Raw genomic sequence first — 19027 nt, forward strand, 5'->3', positions numbered from 1 at the left:
CGGACAATTTTCCTTTTCCCTCTTGAATGAGATTACTAAGACTTCATTTTTATACTTTGAAAAAATTTCAAACTTGTAGAATAGAAGCAAAAATAGTAGTACAGTGAATCCTGTCTACCCTAGCAACAGTACACTGAACATATTTGGGAAATTAAAATTAGTACATTTCGATTACATAATTTGACAGTCCATTGAATTTTACAGGTTTCCTAGTAATGTCTTACAGCATTTTCCCCAACTGATCAGTCCAGAATCATGCACTTTTTGTACTTACCATGTCTCTTTTATTCTCTTCTAATCTAGACTAGTTCCTCAGCCTTTCTATGACTTTGATGATATTGACATTTTCAAAGACCACTTGTTTTCTAGAATGTTGCTCAGTTCTGTTTCCTCATAATTTTGTTCACGTTATACATTATTTGGCAGGAATACTATGTGAAAGAATCTGCATAAAAGAATCGTCTGTCTTTTCCAGTGAATCACATCTGTTATGCCAGTTTCTTCCATTATTGACAGTATTAATTTACATGATGTGGTCAAGATGTATCCACTAAGTTTATTTTCTCTAAAGTTACCATTTTCCCCTTTGTCATTAGTAAGCCATCTGAGGGGAGATACTGAGACAGTATTTATTTTGTCACAATAAACTTTTGATCAAATGGTTTTGCATCCTTTGTGATGCTTAACTCAATCAGCTGTTATCATCTGGTGGCAGAAAGGTAGATTATTAAAATTTTGATAATAATTTATAAGGGTTTCAGTTTAGTGTTCCTGAGAGAGCTTTATTTATGTACTAGTGATAATTATAAATTACTTGACTATTAACCTGTTTACCTTATGGGTTTATTATTTATATGATTTTTAGGTTCATGTACTGGACAGACTGGGGAGAAGTACCAAAGATAGAACGTGCTGGAATGGATGGTTCAAGTCGCTTCATTATAATAAACACTGAAATTTATTGGCCAAATGGACTGACTTTAGATTACGAGGAACGGAAGCTTTATTGGGCAGATGCAAAACTTAATTTCATCCACAAATCAAATCTGGATGGAACAAATCGGTAAGATTGCCTTATAAATTTGTTTTTTAAACTTCAGGTAAACACCATGATGTCTTGATTGAGTAATCAAGTTATAAAGTCTAATTTATTAAGAAATCAGTGTATTTTTGACTAAGTGTCAAAGATGAAGAGAATAGACTCAGCTTGCTCTTTAAAAGGGAGCCACATTTCTCATCTATCTTGGTAGCATTTAGGATTTATGGACTGTTTTCTCTTTCTTTACTCTGATCTAATTTAGTTCTTCAGTGGTTCTCAATTAGAAGTTCTTCAACTTCTACTCTCTCCTAGGGTGTTTGGAAATGTGGGAACTGGGGTTAACACAAGGACTGGGAGTACTGTACTACTAGTATTTTCCATCCTGCAAAAGTGCTGGACACCCAGTATAACAGAGAGTTATACGCAGAATTGCCCATAGAGCCTCCAGGTACCTCTCATGGAAGTTTGTTTGAGAAGTCTCTAGATTAGGGTGTAGGAGTTTGCCAGCTCTTTCTGTGTAAGGCTAAATAGTAAATATTTTAGGCTTTGTGGACCATATGATGTCTGTTGCAACTGTAGTTGGGTTTGGACTGCGTATGTGTGCAAATTTTTTCAGTAAATACATTGGAAAAATATTTGGAGATTTGTGACAATTTGAAAAACATTTTCTCTTCTCTAACTTTATTGTAAAAATGCAGTATATACTACATATAACATAAAAAATATGTTAATGTTTTTAGTATGGTTCAAGCTTCATTCAAAAATAGGTCATTTGTAGTTAAGTTTTTAGGGAGTCAAAAGTTATACACATATTTTTGACTGCATGGCAGGTCAATGTCCTTAACCCCCATGTTGTTCAAAGGTCAACTACTTACATCTGCTGCTGTTGTGTAAAAGCAGGTATAGGTGATAACTTAGGGGAATAGGCATGTGTGTTGCAGTAACACTTTATTTACAAAACACAGTGAGCCAGTGGGCTCTAGTTACTGGCCTGTGGTCAAGGAGGAAAACTCTGCGTTATGCTACACCCAGTATTCAAGGAAGACAAAGTTTTAATACAATAACAGAATTCTATTCAGGTCATGATCACATTTTTAAAAAGACATTTTATATTTATGTTCTTGCTTTTGAGTTTATTGTGGTCTCATTCTAAGACCCCAACATAAACAGAGAACTGTAGGTAGTTAAAGAAGTTTTTCAAAGTGTAAATATTTGTAAGTTAACTGAACTGTGAATCAGGAAGCATTCAGAAGTATTGAAAACTAGAAAGGATGTCAATAATTTATTAAAACAAAGTTGATAATCATGCAGTTGGTATATTTTTTGCTTTGTTCCAAAAAAGAATGAAATGACTTGCAACAGGATGGTCCCTTTTGATACATTTCAGAGATTGAGAACAGCTAGAAATGTGTCAAAAAAGTAATAAGTATATAATGAATGTAAAACATACTTGCTCTGTTTGAACTTAAAATTTGTTTTTGAGAGGGAACTAGGAAGTGAATATGGCCATATAGTTTTTTGGATTCTCTTGAAATATCCATACAAAAAACTCATGAAATTAGATAGCAAATCCAAAAATGTACAATAAAACTAACCTCAGGCATCCTGAAATAAAAGAAGGCAAGGAAAGACCACTAACAGCTACAAGACCTCTATAATATTAGAGTTTGTGCACCAGTATGCAGAGAGAGAGAATAGGGTGTTTCATAGAACTTAAAAGTAGGAGACCTCCAAAATAGCCTCAGCTATTTACTAGACAATGGTGGACTATATTAAGAGCAGCAGCTGAACTGAGAGGGTTGGGGGTTGCCCACTCCAGTATGAAACAAGTATAGTGTGTCCATGGTAAAGACAGAACAGGATATAGCAGTCTGGTTCCAAAGAATTCTTGAAGCAGACCTGGTAGAATTCTCTACCAAGACAGCATGCCACACAGAGTAGAAATGAAATTGAATACAATAGTACCATCAAAATTGAGGCAGAATAGGGAAAATTGAGAGAAATAAAATGGAGAGGAAAAATGCTCAGATAAGGATGGGCATAGGAACAGCTGTAAGATCTCAGAACAGAGGCTACTGTGTTTTTTAACATTACATAAAACAACAGAAGAGTGAGTTCTGTAAAGTTAGAAAAACTACCCTGAGCACCACCTTTTTCTAAAAGTTGAAGAAAATTAATTTCACATTAACATAAACATAAAAATACCAAGGTAAAATCCTATTTAAAGTTATAAGGAATACCTTACATTTATAACAGCATTTTAAGCTAATGGCAACTTTGAATGCATACTTAAACTACATTTTTGCTCTTCTCTCCATATTTGTTTCTAGTGTGATAGTTTACATCTTTTTAACATGGCATTGCAGTAATAGTTATTTTTACTATTTTTGTCATAATTAACCTTAATAGTAGATTTATAAAAGTGATTTACCCATCATCATTACAACATTAGAGTGTTCTGAATTTAACCATGTGTTTACCTTAACCAGTAAGATTTATACTTTGATATATTTTTCTGTTGTGAATAACTCTCTTTTGTTTCTGCTGGAAGTAGTACCTTTAACATTTCTCCTAGGCTGATATAGTGGTTATGAACTCTTTTAGATTTTGCTTGTTGGGAAAATCTTTGTCTCGTTCCTTCCGTTTTGAAGGAAAACATTGCCTGGTAGAGTATTCTTGGTTGGTGGTTTTTCTTTCAGCACTTTGAATAAATTATGCCACTCTCTTCTGGCCTGCAGAGTTGCTGCTGAAAATATCCTGATAGTCTTATGGGGGTTCCCTTGTGTGAAACAGTTATTTTTTTCTTGCTGCTTTTAAGATTCTCTCCTTGTTTTTAACTTCTAAAAGTTTAATTATAATGTGTCTTCATGTGGGTCCTTTTGGATTCATCTTCTTTTGACCTAACTTGGCTTCCTGAATCTGCGTGTCTATTTCTTTCCCTAGTTTAGGAAAGTTTTTAGCTGTTCTCTTTGAATAAGTTTTTCTGCCCATTTCTCTCCTTTTTTTCTAGGGCCTCATGTGAGTAAGAGTCTACTTGATGATGTCCCATTAGTCCCTTAAGTTACTTTCACTTTCTTTCATTCTTTTTTCTTCTCTGATTCCACTGTCCTATCTTCAAGTTTGCTGATCCTTTTTCTGCTTGATCTAGTGTGCTGTTGTACCATATTATTAAATTTTTCAGTTCAGTTATTAAATTCTCCAGCTCTGAGTTCTGTTTTGTACTTTTTTATATATTCTGTCTCTATTGAAATTCTCACTTTGTTCATGCATTGTTCTCCTTACCTGGTGAGCATCTTTATGACCATTATTTCTAACTCTTTGCCAGATGAATCATGTCTGTTTCACTAAGGTCTGTTTCTGGACTTTATCTAGTTTCTTTACTTGGTGCATATTCCTCTGTTTCTTCATTTTCCTTGACTCTCTGTTTTGGTTTCTGCACATTAGTTAAAACAGCCACCTCTCTTAGTCTTAATGGTATGGTCTTTTGTAGATGAACCTTATCAATCAGCTTGGCCCAAACTCTTGGTTGTCTTTCAAACCTTTTGATTGCCTAAGCTGCCTTATTTGTTCTTAGTGGCTGCCAGTAGTTGAGGGTGTGCCAAGATTTGTTAGGTGTTTGAAAGGGGATGATTGCAGTCAGCACCTAGGTTCAGGTTTATTGGAAGCTGGACCCTCAGGCAGCAGCTGGGAAAGTAAGGCCCTTTTATAGTTTGGGCCGTTTCAGGGAGAAATTTGCTGATGGGCTTTTTTGCCTGCTCCCTCTGCACTGGACCTGGATATAGAGCAGAGAGGTTGCTCTTATAATCCACTAAGAATTGCTTCATTGTTTGCTATAGTCCTGATGCCGGGGTTCTTGTTCCCAAAGCTGAAGAATGAGCTTCACAAACACTCAAGGTAGGAGAGCAAGGTACAGGCTTTTCTTAAGAAGTAAAGTAAGAGGAAAGAGCTCCTGGCTTATGCCAGGAGGGGACAAGAGAGCCTGTGGTGGTGTGTTGTCTAGGGGGTTTTATAGGCAATTGAGGATTTTTCGAGAACATGAAAAAAAACTTAGGGGTGTGGATTTGCATCACCTGCCCTACCCTCAAGGTGGGCTGGACTTTTGTCTGTCCACTAGGGCCCTTTACAGTGAAGTCACAGGTTATGCTGAGATACCCTTATGGAACACTCAAACATTTCAGGCCAAGTTGCTCCTGGCCTTTTGACCTTTAACTGATCTTACTGAAGATGTCTATATTCTTAGTCTGGTATCTTTCCCTAGAGAATTAGTGTGACCTTGAATTTGCATAATGCTTAATACAGAGTTCAGTTGGGACTTCTTCACCAATTGTTACATTGCTCTGACTGTAAATATTCCGCCCTGTTTTACCCTGAGGCCCTCACCCTACTCTGACTACACCCACAGTCCCTGTCTCAGTCCTGTGGGATTCTGACTGGTTTTCAGAACCAGTGGGTGTATGCCACCATTCTTGGCTAGCATACAGAAAAGATGGGGCACTAGACATGTGTACAAACTGATTCTCTGGGGATACTGGAGATTTGAAGTGGGCTAGAGGTAGAAAGGTAGAAGTGGTGACTACTGGCATTCCTGATCTTCTTGGAGGATTGCTGTCAGCCCCCAGACAACTGCCCAATTAGAAGCCTAACCACTAGACAGCAGCTTTAAAGTATGCAAATAGACCTCTTTCGGGAAAAGACTGGGAGATGGGTGATTCTGACGGCTCCCTTTGTGCTGAGTCCTGCTGGGATGGATGTCTTATGTAAGCCTCCTGGTAACCGAAAGCAAAAGCCTTCCTGAGATACACAAAAAGATTAATAGAAGGGAGACTAGCCATACCTCTGCAGAAAATCATCACATCCAAAAGGAAGAGAGCAAGAAAAGAATGGAGCAAATAAAATACAAGACATCCAGAAGACAACAAAATGAAAATAGTAAGTCCATACTTGTCAATAATTACTATATATGGAAATGGAGAAAACTCTCCAATGAACACAGAGTGGCTGAATAGATAAAAATACAGGACCCTCCACCACTTCCCTCCACTCCATGCTGCCTACAGAGATTCACTTCAGCATTAAGGAAACACACAGTCTGAAAGTGAATGGGTGGAAAAATACATTCCATGTGAATGGAAAACAGAGAAAAGCAGGGGTATTTATACTTTAATCAAACAAAATAGACTTTAAGCCACAGGCTGTAACAAGAGACAAAGAAGGTCATTATATAATGGATCAGTCCAACAAAATGATACTATTTTGTAAATATTTGTACACCCAACATAGAAGTACTTTAGTACATATACACAGATATTACAAACATTAGAGGGAGAAATAGACAAGAGTACAAAAACAGTAAAAAGCCCACTCTCAACAATACATCATCCAAGCAGAAAATCAGTAAGGAAAATTAGACTTAAGTACATGTTAGACCAGATGAACTTAAGAGACATTTAAAAACATTCCATCCAACAGCACCAGAAAACACATTCTCAAGTATGTATGAAACATTCTCCAAAATAGATCATATGCCAGGCCACAAAACAAGTCTTAATAAATGTAAGAAGTTTAAATCATGTCAGGCATCTTTTCTGAGCACAGTGGTATGAAACTAGAAATCAGTTACAAGAAGAAAACTGGAAAATTATCATCTCACACTTGTTATATTGGCTGGTCAAAAAGATAAATAACAAGTGTTGGCAAGGATGCGGAGAAACTGGACCCTAGTGCACTGTTGATGGGAATGTAAATTGGTGCAGCTACTATGGAAAACAGTATGGAGGTTCCTTAGTAGCTTAAAATAGAATTACCATATGATCCAGCAATACTGCTTCTGGGTATTTATCTGAAGAAAATGAAAATACTAACTCAAAAGACATATGCACCCCAAGGATAATCACAGCATTATTTAAAATAGCCAAGACATGAAAACAACTTAAGTGTCCATTGATGGATAGATAAAGAAGAGCTGGTACACACACACACAGTGGAATATTATTCAGCCATAAAGTCAGTCAGACAGAAAGACAAATACCATATGATCTCACTTATATGTAGTATCTAAGAATACAAAACCAAACATTGATGCAGAGAACAGATTGGTGGTTCTCAGAGGCATAGTGGGAGGTGGGGGAAATGGGTGGAAGGAGTTAAAAGGTACATATTTCCAATTATAAAACAAGTAAGTCATGAGATTTGATGTAATGTAAAGCATGGTGACTATAGTTAATAACACTGTATTGCATATTTGAAAGTTACTAGGAAAATAAATCTTAAATGTTATCACAGGGAAAAAATTCCACATCTGTGTACATCTGTGTATGGTGATAGACGTTAGGTAGACTTATTGTGGCGATCATTTAAAAATATATATAAATATTGAATGCTTATGTTGTATACCTGAAACTAATATAATTCTATATTATAAATATCCCTCAATTGAAAAAAGAAAACTGGAAAATTCACAAATATGTGGTGATTAAACAAGATGCTCTTGAACAACCTCTGGGTCAAGGATGATATCAAAAGGGAAATTTAAAAAATACCATGAGACAAATGAAAATGGAAATACATGTACCAAAACTTATGCAATGCTGCAAAAGCAGTTCTAAGAGTGAAGTTCATAGCAATAAATCTCTACATTAAGAAGCAAGAAAGCTCTGAAATGAACAACCTACCTTTAAGCCTCAAAGAACGAAAGAAGAATAAATTAAACCCAGAGTTACTAGAAAGAAGGAAATCACAAAATATCTGAGGGGAAATACAATAAATTGGAGAGTAAAAAGACAATAGAAAAGAGAAATGAAATTAAAAGCTGGTTTTTGAAAAGAAACAAAATAGAGAAACCTTCATTTAGACTTAACAAGAAAAAAGAAGTCTGAAATAAATCGTAAATGTGAGAGGAGACATGAAAACTGATACCACACAAATACAAATGATAAAAGACCACTATGAACAAATAAATGCCATGAAGTTGAACAACCTAATAGATAAATTTCTAGAAGTGTGTCACTCATGAAGACTGAATCATGATGAAATAGAAAATTTGAATAGACTGGCTATTTTATGGAAATTGAATTAGTAATAAAAAAACCTCCTATCAAACAAAAGTCTAGGACTGTACAGGTTCACTGGTGAATTCTACCAAACATTTGAAGAATTAATACCAATCTTAACATCTTCCAAAAAATAGAAGAGGGGGTTAACAATTAACAAACTGATTTAATGAGGCTAATATTACCTTGATACCAAAACCAGACAGGAAAGGAAAAGTAGTGGCCAATATCCTTAATGAATATATATGTAAAAATCCTGAGAAAAAATACTAGCAAACAAAATTCACAGTACACTAACTAAAAGGATCATATATCGTAAGCAGGTAGGATTTATTCCAGAAATTCAAAGATGGTTCAATATGTGCAAACCAATCAGTGTGATACAGCACATTAACAAAATGAAGTATAAAAACCATATGATCATCTCAATAGATGGAGGAAAAGCATTTGGCAAAACTCAACATTCATTCATGATAAAACTCTCAACAAAGTAGGTATAGAGGGAATGTACCTCACCGTGATAAAAGCTGTATATGAAGAATCCATAGCCGATATCATACTCAAAAGTAAAAAGCCTAAAGCTTTTCCTGTAAACTTAAAACAAGACAAGATGACACTTCTGCTTTTACTCAGTATAATACTGAAGGTCTAATCCAAAGTAATTAGGCAAGAGAAAGAAATGAGTATCATTCATGTATGAAAGGAAGAATTTAAGACTGTATTTGTAGATGACTTTATGTTGTATACAGAAAATCCTAAAAACTGTACCTCAAAACTGTTAGAATAAATGAAGTTGTAGGAACAAAATCAATATACAGAAATTATTTGCATTTCTCTACTAAAATAAACTATCAGAGAAATTAAGAAAACAACCTTATTTACTATAGCATCAAAAAGAGTAAAATACCCAGTAATAAATTTAACCAAGGAGGTGAAAGACCTATACACTGAAAACTGTGATACTGATGAAGACACAAATAAATGGAAAGATAATCCATGCTTATGCATTGGAAAAATTAATTCATTAAAATGTCCATACTACCCAAAGCCATCTACAGAATCAGTGCAATCCCTATCAAAATTCCAATGGTAATTTTTCATTGAGACAGAATAAACAATAGAACAATCCAACTTGTAAGGAACTATTAAAAAAAAAACCAAATAGCCAGGGCAATCTTGAGAAAGAAGAACAAAGCTGGAGGCATCACACTTCCTAATTTCAAACAATAATACAAAGGTATGGTAGTCAAAGCAGTATTGTATTGTCATAAAAATAGATACATAGACTAATACAACAGAATAGAGTGCCCAAATATAAACCCACACATATATGGCCACTTAATTTATGGTACAGGAGCCAAGAATATATAATGGATAAAGGATAGTCTCTTCAATAAATGGTGTTGGGATAACTGGACAGACATATGCAAAAGAATGAAACTGAATCCATATCTTACACCATCTACACACATCAACTCAAAATATGTTGAAGACTTAAGACCTGAAGGCATAAAATTCATAGAAGAAAATATAGGGGGTAAGCCCCTTGACATTGGTATTTACAATACTTTCCTGGATCTGACCCCAAAAGTAAGGTAATAAAAGCAAAAATGAGTGGGACTGCATCAAACTAAAAGCTTCTGCACAACAAAGGAAACCATGAACAGAATGAAAAGGCAGCCTGCAGAATGGGAGAAAATAAGTGTAAATTATGTTTGATAAGATATTAACATCCAAAATACATAAAGAATTCATGCAGCTCAGTAGTGAAAATAACTATGCCATTAAGAAATGGGCAGAGAACTGAGTCTAAATTTTTTTTCAAGCAAGACTTACAGCCAGCAGGAATGTGAAAATGTGCTTAACATCACTAATCTTCAGGGAAATGCAAATCAAAACCACAATGAGTTATCTCATACCTCTTAGAATTTCCATCACCAAAAAGACAAAGGATAATAAATATTGTTAAGGATGTGGAAAAAAAGGGAATCCTTTTGCATTCTTGGTGGGATTATGTATTACTGAAGCCAGGATGGAAAACAGTATGAAAGGTCCTGAAAACATTACAACTATTACTACATATGATCCAGTAATTCCACTTCTGATTATATATCCAAAGGAGATGAGGATAGTATACTGAGGAAATAACTGCTCCCATATTTACAGCAGCATTATTCATGATAGCCAATACATGGAAACAATCTGTCAGTGTATGACTGGCTAAAGAAGATGTGATATGTATTATATTCAGTGGATTATTATTCACCCATGAGAAGGAGGACAACCTTCTGTTTGCAACAAGATGGATGGACCCTGAGGGCATTACAGTCAGTGAAATGAGACAGAAAAGGACAAATACTGCATGGTGTCACATATATCTGGAATAAAATAAATAAATAAAAAGTCAAAGTCATAGGAACAAAGCAAAGAAAATAGTTGCCAAGGGCTGTTGGGGTGGGAGAAACAGGAAAACTATGAGTAAGGTCTGAGGATTTGAAATATAACATTGTAACTGCAGTTGACAACACTGTTGTACAATTGATTATGCTGTATAATCTTCAAAGTGTAAGTTAAATGTTCTCACTAAAAAATAAAAAAACGGAGCTGGCACTCACTGCCCCTGAACTCTGGTCCTGCAGCCCTGGAGTTGCTCCTAGGACTGTGGACAGGAGCTGATGATCCGATGATTCTACACTATGCCCTGTTGGAAGCAGTGAGGGCACATTGGCTGAGAAACTTTATATTCAGAGGGTCTCAAGTTGACATGGCTGAAATAATTCATTAACTTAAAAAAGGTCTGTCAATTGGAAAGAATTAAACATGGCGGCGTGAGAGGAGAGACAGAGGCTTCCTCCTAAAACTGGATACAATAGAAAATTTAATTGGCACAACTAATCCTGAGAGAGCAACAGGAAAGAGCAGGCGTCAGACTGCACACACCTGGAGAAAAGAGCAGACCTCAGCGAACGTACCAGAGCTGTGGCTCCGCGGGACCCAAGCCCCTCCCCCACCCCAGCTCACCAGCAGGAGAAAGAGAAACGGAGCAGGGAGGGAGTGGAAGGCTTGGGACTGCTGAATACCTAGCTCCGCAGATCTGCTGTGGGAGCACAAACCTACATTTCATGGTGCTTTCATGAGACACGCATGACTACCGGGTTGGAAAGTTAATACAGGCAGAGTTCCTGGGGAGACTGGGATTCTGGCTGCTTGTGGAAAGCAGGGATCACTATCTGGCTGGTCTGGGACAAAAACTTATACCTGTGTGCTGAGCCAGTGGAGACAAGCACAGGAGCCAGGAGGCGGGGAACAGCTCTTTCCTACCCACAGGCACCAATACCGCTCCCCTGCCACCCCCAACATTGCTTCAGGGGCTCAGCAGCTGCAGAATAGAGCTTCTGGACACTAGAGGGCGCCATATACAAACATGAAACGCCAAAGGAACCTTGTCCAGAGTAAAATTGTTAATACAACTCCCGAGAAATATTTAAATGATATGGACCTCGTGACTCTTTCTGAAAGGGAGTTCAAAATAAAAATAATCAACATCCTAATGGATGTACGGAAAGACATGCAAGAACTCAGGAATGAATTCAGGTCAGAGATCCAATCATTAAAGAACACGATGGAGGATATTAAAAGCAGATTGGATACAGTGGAGGAGACAATAAATGAAATAGAAACTAGAGAAGAGGAACACAAAGAAGCTGAGGCACAGAGAGAAAAAAGGATCTCAAAAAAGAAAGAATACTGAGAGAACTGTGTGACCAATCCAAGCAGAACAATATTCACATTATAGGGATACCAGAAGAAGAGAGAGAAAAAGGGATAGAAAGTGTCTTTGAGGAGATAGTTGCTGAAAACTTCCCCAGTATGGGGAAGGAGATAGTCTCTCAGGCCATGGAGATCCACAGATCCCCCCACACAAGGGACCCAAGGAAGACAACAGCAAGACACATAGTAATTAAAATGGGAAAGATCAAGGATAAGGACAGACTGTTAAAAGCAGCCAGAGGCAGAAATAAGATCACATACAAAGGAAAGCCCATCAGACTAACAACAGACTTCTCAGCAGAAACCTTACAGGCCAGAAGGGAGTGGCAAGATGTATTTAATGCCATGAAGCAGAAGGGCCTGGAACCAAGATCACTTTATCCGGTGAGGTTATCATTTAAATTTGAAGGAGGGATTAAACAATTTCCAGATAAGCAGAAGCTGAGAGTGTTTACCTCCCACAAACCGTCTCTGCAGTCTATTTTGGAGGGACTGCTATAGATGGAAGTGTTCCTAGGGTTGGATAGCTGTCACCAGAGGTAGTAAAATCATGGTAGGGAGGGTGGAGCAGCTGATTGGGAGGCAAATGCAAAATTAAATTGACTATCTCCAAAGCCAATCAAGGGATAGACAAAAAGTACAGAATTTGATACCTAATATATAAAGAATGAAGGAGGAAGAAAAAGGAGGAAAAAGAAAAGAACCTTTAGATTGTGTTTGTAACAGCATACTGAGTTAAGTTAGACTCTTAGATAGTAAGGAAAGTAATCTGGCACCTTTGGTAACCACAAATCTAAAGCCTGAAATTGCAATAGGTATATACCCATCGATAATCACCCTAAATGTAAATGGACTGAATGCACAAGTCAAAAGACATAGAGTCACTGAATGGATAAGAAAACAGGACCCATCTATATGCTGCTTACAAGAGACCTCAAACCCAAAGACATGCATAGACTAAAAGTCAAGGGATGGAAAAAGATATTTCATGAAAACAATAGGGAGAAAAAAGCAGGAGTTGCAGTACTAGTATCAGACAAAATAGACTTCAAAATGAAGAAAGTAACAAGAGATAAAGAAGACATTACATAATGATAAAGGGCTCAGTCCAACAAGAGGATATAACCATTATAAATATGTATGCACCCAACACAGGATCACAAGCATATGTGAAACAAATACTAACAGAACTAAAGGAGGAAACAGACTGCAATGCATTCATTTTAGGAGACTTCAACACACCATTCACTCCAAAGGACAGATCCACCAGACAGAAAATAAGTAAGGACACAGAAGCACTGAACAACACACTAGAACAGATGGACCTAATAGACATCTATAGAACTCTACACCCAAAAGCAACAGGATACACATTCTTCTCAAGTGCACATGGAACATTCTCCAGAATAGACCTCATACTAGGCCACAAAAAGAGCCTCAGTAAATTCCAAAAGATTGAAATCCTACCAACCAACTTTTCAGACCACAAAGGTATAAAACTAGAAATAAATTGTACCAAGAAAGCAAAAAGGCTCACAAACACATGGAGGCTTAACAACACACTTCTAAATAGTCAATGGATTAATGACCAAATTAAAATGGAGATCCAGCAATATATGGAAATAAATGACAACAGCAACACAAAGCCCCAACTTCTGAGGGACACAGCGAAAGCAGTCTTAAGAAGAAAGTATATAGCAATCCAGGCATATTTAAAGAAGGAAGAACAAACCCAAATGAATAGTCTAACATCACAGTTATTAAAATTGGAAAAAGAAGAACAAATGAGGCCTAAACTGAGCAGAAGGAGGGACATAATAAAGATCAGAGAAGAAATAAACAAAATTGAGAAGAATAAAACAATAGAAAAAAATCAGTGAAACCAAGAGCTGGTTCTTTGAGAGAATAAACAAAATAGATAAGCCTCTAGCCAGACTTATTAAGAGAAAAAGAGAATCAACACACATCAACACAATCAGAAATGAGAAAGGAAACATCATGAAGGAGCCAACAGAAATACAAAGAATTATTAGAGACTACTATGAAAACCTATATGCTAAGAAGCTGGAAAACCTAGAAGAAATGGACAACTTCCTAGAAAAATACAACCTTCCAAGACTGACCAAGGAAGAAACACAAAATCTAAACAAACCAATTACCAGCAAAGAAATTGAAGCAGTAATCAAAAAACTACCCAAGAATAAAACCCCTGGGCCAGACGGATTTACCTTGGAATTTTATCAGACACACAGAGAAGACATAATACCCATTCTCCTTAAAGTTTTCCAAATAATAGAAGAGGGAGTACTCCCAAACTCATTCTATGAAGCCAACATCACCCTAATACCAAAAAAGTTACAGACCGTGATGAACGTAGATGCAAAAATACTCAATAAAATATTAGCAAAACGAATTCAAAAATTTATCAAAAGGAACATACACCATGACCAAGTGGGATTCATCCCAGGGATGCAAGGGTGGTATAACATTCGAAAATCCATCAACATCATCCACCACATCAACAAAAAGAAAGACAAAAACCACATGATCATCTCCATAGATGCTGAAAAAACATTCAACAAAATTCAACATCCATTCATGATAAAAACTCTCAGCAAAATGGGTATAGAGGGCATGTACCTCAACATAATAAAGTCCATATACGATAAACCCACAGCCAACATCATACTGAACAGCGAGAGGCTGAAAGCTTTTCCTCTGAGATCAGGAACAAAACAGGGATGCCCACTCTCCCCACTGTTATTCAACATAGTACTGGAGGTCCTAGCCACGGCAATTAGACATAACAAAGAAATACAAGGAATCCAGATTGGTAAAGAAGAAGTTAAACTGTCACTATTTGCAGATGACATGATATTGTACATAGAAAACCCTAAAGACTCCACTCCAAAACTACTAGAACTGATATTGGAATACAGCAAAGTTGCAGGATACAAAATTAACACACAGAAATCTGTGGCTTTCCTATACACTAACAATGAGCCAATAGAAAGAGAAATCAGGAAAACAATTCCATTCACAATTGCATCAAAAAGAATAAAATACCTAGGAATAAACCTAACCAAAGAAGTGAAAGACCTATACCCTAAAAACTATAAGACACTCTTAAGAGAAATTAAAGAGGACACTAACAAATGGAAACTCATCCCATGCTCATGGCTAGGAAGAATTAATATCTTCAAAATGGCCATCCTGCCCAAATCAATATGGATTTGATGCAATCCCTATCAAATTACCAACAACATTCTTCAATGAACTGGAACAAATAATTCAAAAATTCATATGGAACCACCAAAGACCCCAAACAGCCAAAGCAATCCTGAGAAAGAAGAATAAAGTGGCGGGGATCTCAGTCCCCAACTTCAAGCTCTACGACAAAGCCATAGTAATCAAGACAATTTGGTACTAGCACAAGAACAGAGCCACAGACCAGTGGAACAGATTAGAGACTCCAGACATTAACCCAAACATATATGGTCAATTAATATTCGATAAAGGAGCTATGGACATACAATGGGGAAATGACAGTCTCTTAAACAGATGGTGCTGGCAGAACTTGACAGCTACATGTAAGAGAATGAAACTGTGTCACTGTCTAACCCCATACACAAAAGTAAATTCAAAATGGATCAAAGACCTGAATGTAAGTCATGAAACCATAAAACTCACAGAAAGAAACATAGGCAAAAATCTCTTGGATGTGAACATTAGTGACTTCTTCATGAATATGTCTCCCCGGGCAAGGAAAACAACAGCAAAAATGAACAGGTGGGACTATGTCAACCTGAAAAGCTTCCGCAGAGCAAAGGACACCATCAATAGAACAAAAAGGTACCCTACAGTATGGAAGAATATTTTCAGAAATGCAGATCCGATAAAGGCTTGACATCCAAAATATATAAAGAGCTCACACACCTCAACAAACAAAAAGCAAATAATCCATTTAAAAAATGGGCACAGGAGCTGAACAGACAGTTCACCAAAGAAGAAATTCAGATGGCCAACAGACATAATAAAAGATGCTCCACATCGCTAGTTATCAGAGAAATGCAAATTAAAACCACAATGAGATATCACCTCACAGCAGTAAGGATGGCTACCATCCAAAAGACAAACAACAACAAATGTTGGCGAGGTTGTGGAGAAAGGAGAACCTACACTGCTGGTGGGAATGTAAATTAGTTCAACCATTGTGGAAAGCAGTATGGAGGTTCCTCAAAATGCTCAAAATAGACTTACCATTTGACCCAGGAATTCCACCTCTAGGAATTTACCCTAAGAATGCAGCACTCCAGTTTGAAAAAGACAGATGCACCCCTTTGTTTATCGTAGTACTATTTCTAATAGCCATGAAATGGAAGTAACCTAAGTGTCCATCAGTAGATGAATGGATAAAGAAGATGTGGTACATACACACAATGGAATATTATTCAGCCATAAGAAGAAAAGAAATCCTACCGTTTGCAACAACATGGATGGAGCTAGAGGCTATTATGCTCAGTGAAATAAGCCAAGCAGAGAAAAACAAATACGAAATGATTTCACTCATCTGTGGAGTATAAGAACAAAAGAAAAACTGAAGGAACAAAACAGCAGCAGAATCACAGAACCCAAGAATGGACTAACAGTTACCAAAGGGAAAGAGACTGGGGAGAATGGGAGGGTAGGAAGGGATAAGGGCGGGGAAGAAGAAAGGAGGTATTATGATTAGCATGTATAATGTGGGGATGGGGGAAAGGGGAGGGCTTTGCAACACAGGGAAGACAAGTAGTGATTCTACAACATCTTACTATGCTGATGGACAGTGACTGTAATGGGGTTTGTTGGGGGAACTTGGGGTAGGGGAGAGCCTAGTAAACATAATATTCTTCAAAAAAAATTAAAATAATTAATTTAAAAAAAGGAAAGTTCTCTCACATATATAAATAAGTAAATTTCAAATATGTTTATTTCATTAAATAATAATATATGTAAAAAAAAAAACGAAAGAACAAAAATGCATGAGATGTGATAATTAACTAGATTGGGTAAGCCCTTTCACAATTTATATGTGTATTATATCATTATGTACATTTTGAGTATCTTTCAGTTTTGTCAGTCATACTTCCACAAAGCTGAAGAAAATAATTGTTATAAAGAAGAAAGAGAAAGAGGAAAAGAATATTGTCCTGATGTAGAAAACTCCTTGGAGAGATATTGACATAGAACAGATCAAATCTGCAGTCTAAAATGCAGTATCAGTAATAGAGACACCAACCAATATCACATGTGAAAGACCAATGTAATTTAAAGTCAGGAAGTTCAGAAATGAGATGATGAAACTCAGGAGAGAATTATAAATAAAAAAAATTTCAGAAAAGATAGTTAAACTCAAAAGGGATGAAAGAGTGAATAAAACAAAAGATCTAAGAAGTTAAAAAGGAGGAGAAATTTTAAGACTGAAAAGAAGTGTAAAAATATTTGAGAGAAAGTGACAAATACTGTAGACAGGCAAAGAAGAAACAACACACAGATAAAAGATACTGACTCTTTTAGGAAGATGACCCAAACAAGGGAAACAGAGCAAATATGAAATATTATAATTCAGGAAAAGTTAATTAAAAGAAGATTTGAAACTGCAGATTGAAAGAGAAAATTTTGTACCCGAGGATATAAACTAGAGCAAACAACACTAAGACGTATTCTAATAAAATTACCTATAAAGTAATTGAAAGCTCCCTACAAGGTTAGGTTCAGGTGTCACAATTTGTGACGGTAGTGCTTTGGTATGATTAAACAAGTATTTAGTGCCCGTGCAATGTGGGGAGTTCTGAGACAGAATAGAGGACAACTTTCTGGGAAGAAGTCCAGAAACAGAGTAATTGAAGGCAAGTGCACGGGTGTTTACTCTGAAGGCAAGTTGCACAAGTGTTTTATAAAAGTTAAGTACAGTTACTGCAGAATTTGAATGAGGCAACTGCCAAGCATGCAATGTGAAAGAGGTAGCAAGTGTGTTCATGGACTTAGGGTATTGGCGAGAGTGGGCTCTATCAGCAAGACAGGGAGGAGATGATGCTCAGAAGTTGCCAGTGCCAAATCAAAACATCAGCAGGGGTCTCAGTTTCTTTCCTTTGGTCTGCATAGTAGGGATCCATTTTTCACTCTGTTAATGTTGTGGGTTACTACTGAAGAACTGGGCTTTGATCTTGCCTACCACATGTGTTCTCAGTATCCATGATCAACTGCTCCTTGAAGTGGCTTGTGTTTTCAGGAGGGATGTCAAGAGGTAGGTCTACTTGGTAATCCCAACCAGAGAGAAGAAAGATGAAGGCTGTGTATATTTATCTCCACTTTCAGGAACAAGTCGTCATTGCCTGGACAAATCAATAAATGATGAAAAATAAGACAAGAACTAGTGATAGCCTTCTTAGCTTTGCTTTTTGTTTAGCTCTGTTAATTACATATTCATTTAAATATTTAATTTTTCAAGCATTCACTGTCTAATAAATCTACCTAATTTGTGTACAGTGTTGTATAAGATCTTGGGAATATAAATAAGCCAGAGTCTAGTGTTTACTTGATTATAATAAGCGTTTTAAGAACTTTTTATGGATTTAAAAACTACCACATGAAGTGTTCACTTTAGTTTTAAAGTGTTTTTCCTATATCAGAAATGTTAAGATACTGAAAACATGTATCCTAAAATTGAGGGCTCATTTCTGAAATGCTTATTAATTACCAAGCATAATGTTAAATGCTTTGCATTTATTTAGTCTTCACAGTAACTCTGTATGATTAGATTATTATCTTCCATTTACAGATGAGGAAAGCAAAGCTTGCAAAAAGATAAGCAGTAAGTGTCAGGGACATCTGAACTCTATTTGATTTCTTATCAATATGTAAATACTTTCAGTCAGTATATAAAATAAGTACGTCTTCTAGGGAGGGATTTTGTTTTTCCTACCTGTTTATTCTCCTGTGTAATTCATTAGAACAAATTTCAACATTTTATTTTAGTATATATAAAGAACTTAGAAGGCTTTTTTCTCCCACAGTTTTTCAAAGATCTGATTGTGCTACTTGGAATTCTTTAAGATGAGTGATGCAGTGCTAAGTAATTTTGTTTTTACTATTCTTTATTTTTCAGTTGTGTTACTTCTCTTGGCAG

General features: G+C 36.5%; 1 protein-coding gene across 1 annotated transcript in view; it reads left to right on the plus strand.

Moving 5' to 3' along the window:
- Positions 1-19027, plus strand: part of LRP6 (LDL receptor related protein 6) — a 164879-nt gene that overhangs the window by 78280 nt on the left and 67572 nt on the right. Inside the window, exon 3 of the mRNA XM_037023007.2 lies at positions 866-1063. Coding sequence (XP_036878902.1) covers positions 866-1063 — 198 coding nt within the window. The remainder of the gene's footprint in view (positions 1-865; positions 1064-19027) is intronic.

Source organism: Manis javanica, chromosome 15 (genome assembly GCF_040802235.1).
Source record: "Manis javanica isolate MJ-LG chromosome 15, MJ_LKY, whole genome shotgun sequence".
Lineage (NCBI taxonomy): Eukaryota > Metazoa > Chordata > Mammalia > Pholidota > Manidae > Manis > Manis javanica.